Genomic DNA, 7627 nt, shown 5'->3' with positions numbered 1-7627 from the left:
CCCGGTTGGCCTCCACATAGGCCTTATTCTGGATGGACTCCAAGATGGTCTGCTGCTCCACCATCTCCTCCGATTGGGCAACATCAAACTCCGCCCCCGCCTGCTCCACTCGCTCCTGCTCCGCAGCTCCGGCTGCTCCCTCCATTGGAGCCAGCTCCTCTCCCTCCTCCCCCCCCCCGGCTGCTCTTCCTCCTCCTTCGGCTCCGTAAAGTCCGGAGGCAGCCCAGCAGCGATGCAGGCGGTGCACGCGGCTTGTCTCGCCCAGATCTCCTGCTAGATCTCGTACCGGTGCTCTGGTGTGAGCATTGCGTAGTAGGTGATCTTCCTCCGGACCATGGCGGAGCGCCGGAGCGTGGGTAGAGCGCCGGGTTCGGACTGGCGGCGTGGAGAGTGGGGAGGTGGATGGGCTAGGGTTGCGAGGCGCCGGCCGGCTTAAATAGACAGATTTGGTCTCGGGCAGCAAGCCGGAGCGGCGCCACACGGCGTTCACACCGCGGCGATGGACGCTGCGTCCGTCGAATCGTTGGGTTTCCGAACGAGTCCACGTGGGACCCTATAGTCAGTGCGGCGTGGCGTGTGTTCCCGGGTGCGACTGAGCACCTCCATATCCACTCCATATTTGGACTGGATATGACGGGTGCCGGTCAGCCCGGACGTTTGAGGTCCGTTTGAGGCGCCCGTCTGGCTCAATTTTTGCGACCGGATAGTGATCTAGCGACCCGTCCGGGCGTATAAGACGGGTTTAAGGCACCCGGCTGTAGATGCTCTTACTCTGTTTGTGTTTCTCAGGTGGACGTGCGTTGGGTGCTAGTACAACTGAAGAGCAATCTCATCGATCCCTGTCAGTCTGAAACACTCAACGGAGCGAAAGACTGACTGAGACTGAAACTGAAACTACTCGGAGGCACGCATGTGGACTGGACGCACAAACTGGCGGTCGTTCCAGGGTCTGGCTGGCTCCCTTTCCCACGGCCACCGGTCACGCTTCTTCACATGGCGAAACCGGTCAGTTTCACCTCAACTTCAACACGAGTTTCTCGGTGATTTCCGTTCGAGCTGTGGTCTGTGGAGCAAGTACTCCTACATGTGATTTTTCCGGGAAATCACCACGCACGTAGGCGCTGTTACGTCAACGGTGTTTCTCGTCGTAAACAAAGCGGAAGAAGAAGCAGCGCAATGACGAGCTCGAACACGATCACATGTCGCATCAGACTCTTTATAATATTTATTATTTAATTTAAAGTATAGGACCGTTGTTTGTTTTTCTAGCCCATGAACGCGGGTGCTGCTGCTAATTAAGAGGGTGCTTGGATACGTTTTAGTTCCATGACTAAAAGTAGTGGGACTAAAACTTGTTAGCCTCACCCATGCTTGGATCCAAATACTAAAAAGACTAAAATCAAATTATTGAGCATTTATTATCCTCCAAACCATCCAATCCAGAACTCGCATGTGTTAAAGTAGAGGAATTAAATGAGGAAAGAGAGGGCTAATACATATTTTAGTAGGTTTCCTATGACTAAAAGTTTTTAGCCTCAAGACTAGTCCTAACCTCTCTTTAGTCAGGGTGCTTGGAACTTTAGCCTCTAAAAAAGACTATTTTTAGTCAGACTAAAAATAGTCCCTTGGATCCAAGCACCCTCTAAAATGCCGCGGAAGGTGGTGAAAGTTTGCCATTTATTTGTAATTATACCTGTGCGCGGTAATGTTACTCGATCATGCGTCTTTTCTTCTCCGTCATTCAGGTTCACGCATACAAACCTCTGACAGATGCATCACATGTCTGATCGATCGGATTCAAAATGAGAGGAAAAATACAAATCCCGTGGTATACAGCTGCTGCTTGTGTGTCGAGCCGACCAGCAGGCAAAATGATCTTGTCACCAGTATTTGGATCCACTCGACAAATCTGCAGTAGCATGTCCTCTTACTGTATAGTGCAGTAGTACCTTTTGGCGGTATATGCGCAATCCAGAAATTCCTAGGGGCACACACCTATCCAGCCATGTTAGTTGTCTGATTGTCTCGCGATACGCAAAGTTCTTGGATTTCACACGAGGGTAGTTTCTGAAACTAACAATTTTATACTAGATCATAGCTTATGAAACTTATAATATCGTACCAAGTTTCAAAGTAGGTTCTGAAACTTACGATTCTGTCGGTAGCTCGTACCAATTTTTAGAAGTTGAAATTTTAAAAACTTGTCAAATATATTCAAAATTGGTATGTTCTGGAACTTACGATTATGTTGGTAGCTCGTACCAAGTTATGAAACTTCAAATTTGATAAAATTTTAAAAACTTGTCAAACATACTCAAAATGGATAAGTTTGGAAACCTATGATTCTGTCGGTAGCATGTCGTCTTACTGTATACTCCCTCCATTCCGATGAATAAGGTGTATTTCATTGCGTTAACACAAGATTTTGACCAATAATTACTCTTTTAATTTTTGATTTATGTGATACAAAATCACTATCATAATAAAGTACTTGTTCAACATTTTTTCAAATGCTTGATTAACATTCTTATATACATGATCAACATTTTTTAATATTCTTCTTCGACATTTTTCAAATACCTATTCAATAGTTTTTAAATATTTGTTCAACATTTTTCAAATACTTGTTCAATATTTTTTCAAATGCTTGACTAACATTTTTGTATGCATGATCAACATTTTTTCAAATACTTCTTCAACATTTTTCAAATACGTATTCAACAGATAAATGGGTGCATGCACCTGTCGGCCTAGAGGAAGCAGACTGGGTGCCAATCGGCCAGCAGTGGGCCGACTGGGGCCAATCGGCCAGCAGTGGGCCAACTGGATCCAATCGGTCGGCAGTGGGCCGACTGGGGGCCAATCGGCCAGTAGTAGGCCGACCGGATCCAATCGGTCAGCAGTAGGTCGACTGGGTAATATTTTTTTAAAATATGATTACGGCGTAATATTTCTAAAATTTAATATAAAAAATTTATTATTTAAAAAAATAGCGGTATATTACACCGTCACCCCCGCACCTGTGTGATTCGTAAAAAGCATTCTAGACAGTGTTTCTAGGAGTAAATCTTGATTTATTTTACCACCCCCCTTCCCCCATCTTTTGTCAATCGGCTTCGTCGACATCTAAAGGAGTGGGGAGCCATCCCTTTGTAGTTTTCAGTTCTTGTAGGTCACGGTTTTCCCTAAAGTCTTGGTTCTCCAACGAGGTGGCTACGATGATGATGCATTGTAATAAGGTTCCTTCGGGCTCCTCCTAACTTGACGATTTCTGTCTGATACTAATGAATGGCTAGTTAGGGTAAATGTTGTTGGGTCTGTTGGTTATCTTCGGATCTGGGTAGTTGGTGTGTCCATCAGAGGAAGCAGTTGGCTGGATTTTCTAGCACGACTTCGACCTTTTCTCTTTGTTTGTTTTGTGACAAGGTCTAGGTTCTCCGACCCTTCAGATTGATGGTGAAGGATTGAAAGCATCCGTTGCTTGTGGTGTTTCTCTGACCAATGTTCTTTAATTTCAGTGGTTACCGGATCTCATTGTTCATGGTGAGTGGTTGTTGTGGTCTTCAAAGCCTTGTATGAAAAGATCGTTTGCATATGTCTATTTCGCTTATTGCTTGTTCGATGCAAATCAATGCTTCGGTAGACGATGAACGATCGAAAAAGAAGACGTTAAATATGAGTATTTTTTTGGTGTAATTTTGCATTTTACATGTTGTATTAAGTCAAGTTGTCATTCCATTCCTCTTTTTGGAGGGATACAAAGGGAATTATGAGGATTTAGAAGAACTGCACCTTACAATGTGGAATTTTGTCAAAAAATAAATACACCTTATATAAAGGAACGGAGGGAGTATAAGATACGTATAAGATGCTCTCTGAGGGTCTTTTTTATAAGAAAAAATACCTAACCAAATGAACTATATTATTTATTAATGAACAAGACTGTCAACCAACATAGTGCCCCCTTCGTTCCATGACATCCAATCAGTTCTCCTTGGATTCCATTCCAATCTCCCAATCAGTGAGAAATATATGGTCGGATGAGATCTCGAACGTTGTCCCTCCAACTCAGGCTCAATCGTACCATAATACGTCTGGGCTCAACACTTTTCTTGCTCCAAGACCACCCTCTAGCCCTCATGTAAAATAGATGATAGAATTGTAAACAATCATAGAATGATTTAAGCTGAGGAACATAGAGGTCTCTCCCACAATTTTTGCCATATATACCTCTGGAATAGTCTTGAAATCACACGCCACTAAGCAGTTTTTTAAACCAAGTACGTGGTTTAAGTTTGCTAACGAACACGTCCAACATGACCAAGTGTTTAATGATTATAGTTAACGCCTTAGCAGGTCAAGTGCAACCACCCCTTAAAACTACTTAACCGAAATTAACCTAACCTCCAACATAATAAGGCTTCACGAACGACCGGACCACTGAGGCACTGAGATGGACCAACCGCGTGAAGATCAAGCACACTATATAAGTAGCTGAGACGATGCAGCAATCACAACAACCAACACCACAGACACCAAGAATCTTTCACTGTCTCACGCACGCAGAGCCACTCGCACATTTTTGGCCGGCGATGGAGGTGACCCCGAAGCACACGCAGGCGGTGAGCGGGTGGGCGGCCATGGAGCCCTCCGGCGAGGTGGTGCCCTTCGCCTTCAAGCGCCGGGAGAACGGCGTGGACGACGTCACCATCAAGGTGCACTACTGCGGCATGTGCCACACCGACCTCCACTTCATCAACAACGACTGGGGCATCACCATGTACCCCCTCGTGCCCGGCCACGAGATCACCGGCGTCGTCACCCGGGTCGGCGCCAACGTCTCCGGCTTCCGCCCCGGCGACCGCGTCGGCGTCGGATGCATCGCCGCCTCCTGCCTCGACTGCGACCACTGCCGCCGCTCCGAGGAGAACTACTGCGACAAGGTCGCGCTCACCTACAACGGCATCTTCTGGGACGGCAGCGTCACCTACGGCGGCTACTCCAGCATGCTCGTCGCCCACAAGCGCTTCCTCGTGCGCATCCCGGACGCCCTCCCGCTCGACGCCGCCGCGCCGCTGCTGTGCGCCGGGATCACCGTGTACAGCCCCATGAAGCAGCACGGGATGCTGCTGGGCGAGCCCGGGCGGCGGCTGGGCGTGGTCGGGCTGGGCGGGCTCGGCCACGTCGCCGTCAAGTTCGGCAAGGCGTTCGGGCTCAAGGTCACCGTCATCAGCACGTCGCCGGCCAAGGAGCGCGAGGCGAGGGAGAGCCTCAAGGCCGACGACTTCGTCCTGAGCACCGACGAGAGGCAGATGCACGCCATGGCTCGGAGCCTGGACTACGTGATCGACACGGTGTCGGCGCAGCACTCGCTGGGGCCCATCCTGGAGCTGCTCAAGGTGAACGGGAAGCTGGTGCTGGTGGCGGCGCCGGACAAGCCGGTGGAGCTGCCGTCCTTCCCGCTCATCTTCGGGAAGAGGACGGTGAGCGGGAGCATGACGGGGGGCATGAAGGAGACGCAGGAGATGATGGACCTGTGCGGGGAGCACGGCATCACCGCCGACATCGAGCTCGTCTCCACCGACGGGATCAACGACGCGCTGGCCAGGCTCGCGCGCAACGACGTCCGCTACCGCTTCGTCGTCGACGTCGCCGGCACTGGCTCCAGGCTCTAGTCACCAGACTCTGGCTTGCTGCTCGTTCCGTCAGAAAGAAAGGATGGGTACCCTACTTCATTTTCAGATCAGTTCAGTTTCAGAGTATGATAGGAGGAAGTCCGTAATTCTGTCGGCATCCAATTGGACAGGACAACGTTCTTAATTTGTCTTCTGCAATTAAATTGTGGTAAAGTGCCACAAAAAAGGGAATTTCATCGACATCTGTATTATATATTTATTTTACTGTTTTGTATCTATATGTCAATATCTCATTGAGTTGTCAAACCTCAAGAAAAAATGATTAACTTGCGACCCACATAAAGATAACTTTTTTTAACACAAGACGGACATAGACGCTCATACATACACGCACCTCACATATACTCCCTCCATTCCTAAATATTTGTCTTTTTAAAGATTTCAAATAGACTATCACATACAGATGTATATAGACATATTTTAGAGTGTAGATTCACTCATTTTGCTTCGTATGTAGTCACTTGTTGAAATCTCCTGAAAGACAAATATTTAGGAACGGAGGGAGTATGACATCCTAGCCCTATGAGTACTTTCTTGGGACCAAACTGACAGATCATCTTGAGATTGACGAAATCGTCACAGATGTATTATCAGTCGATGGAGACATCTCCTCTCATTGAACGCGCGTAAAGATAGTTGGCTAGTAATGCATCCATCTAATACTAGTGTCACCACGAGCAATTTTGGTGAAGTATCCCACCCACGTTAGAACATGTATCATTGCAAGATGCGGTCGCGATAGCACGATAGTTATCATACTTCCGCACATATGGTCATGAAAACTATTGTGCACTAATTACAGGATATCTTGTGTTAAGGCTAGTTGATTGTGGAATACAAAGAAGGATGACTGTTGCAATATTGCGGTTTTAGGAGGGAGGTTTGATTTTGTTTGTTGGTAATGTTTAAGTGCTTGGCCATATTGGTTTCTTCCAATTCGGTCCTCTACTTCTTTATTACGGTAGTTTCAAACAAAACACAATTATTCAAAGTAAGCCGTAGATCACAAAGCAGGAAGTGAAAATCACCCGACTCTTAATGATCATATGTGTGTGTAAAACCATATATTTGGTCTCTATCCAACAATGTCTGACATAACTATTTACCCCACACAGCAATCTCTTAGTAACTTATTCAATATATCCCCTTGATAGTCGAAAGCTATATTTCAAATATTTCAAAAGTTTGCATATTTATGATATTTTTTGTAGCATATCTGATGCTCAAAGTTGTACGATGCCAATATCACCAACATATATAACACTCCAAACCCATTGTAGTACATGGCCTATGTAGGCATTGGAACTTAACTCCTCGCAACATGAGATATAGTCACGACGCGAGTACAACTCGATACCACATGTTGTAGCGCAAGGTGTACACCCACTATCTCGAATCCGTTAGCTACCTCTTTGTCTCTATCATTGTCACTATATACGAAGGTTTAGTTGGGTACAAAATGTTTAGATAAAGTTGTAGCTGTGCTTATTTTCGTAGTTGCCATTCACGATGTACAAGTACATGATGGTTGTCCTCTGATTATTTCAGTGACATTAATACAATATTGCAGTGTAGTTGTACTTTGTGTTTGGACATAGTAGTTAGTTGATGCTAACGGCTCTCATTAGGATCTTCTTTATCCAGGTGCATCTTGCTAAGATAGATACCAAGCACCAAGTACTAACATGACTACTACTCGTAGCATAGTCAATAATTGCATCGCACGGGCTCAATACATATTAAGTATATAAGTGTATATCATTAAGATTATGGTGTTGAGTTGATAATTTTAATAGGGATGGTTTGTGAACATAAAACTTTCATTACACATGCTAAAAAAGATATATATCGTATCATCTTATAAGCTTCATATGGTTTCACATATCTCTATAGAAGGATCCCTTGGTGATAACCTTCTCGAGATTACCTTT

At 45.9% G+C, this 7627-nt stretch overlaps 1 protein-coding gene across 1 annotated transcript; it reads left to right on the top strand.

The window, feature by feature from the left end:
* The first annotated feature begins 4519 nt into the window (after window positions 1–4519).
* Window positions 4520–5910, top strand: LOC125540805 (probable cinnamyl alcohol dehydrogenase 6). The gene has a single exon (XM_048704359.1). The coding sequence runs from the start codon at window positions 4593–4595 to the stop codon at window positions 5673–5675; it is 1083 nt and encodes a 360-aa protein (XP_048560316.1). The 5' UTR covers window positions 4520–4592; the 3' UTR covers window positions 5676–5910.
* Window positions 5911–7627: the final 1717 nt, after the last annotated feature.

The sequence above is a fragment of the Triticum urartu genome, chromosome 2 (genome assembly GCF_003073215.2).
Source record: "Triticum urartu cultivar G1812 chromosome 2, Tu2.1, whole genome shotgun sequence".
Classification (NCBI taxonomy): Eukaryota; Viridiplantae; Streptophyta; class Magnoliopsida; order Poales; family Poaceae; genus Triticum; species Triticum urartu.
This window is presented reverse-complemented; position numbering and strand designations above follow the sequence as displayed.

Coding starts and splice junctions, on each gene's coding strand:
- LOC125540805 (XM_048704359.1), top strand. CDS start 4,593: ATGGAGGTGACCCCGAAGCACACGCAGGCGGTGAGCGGGTGGGCGGCC.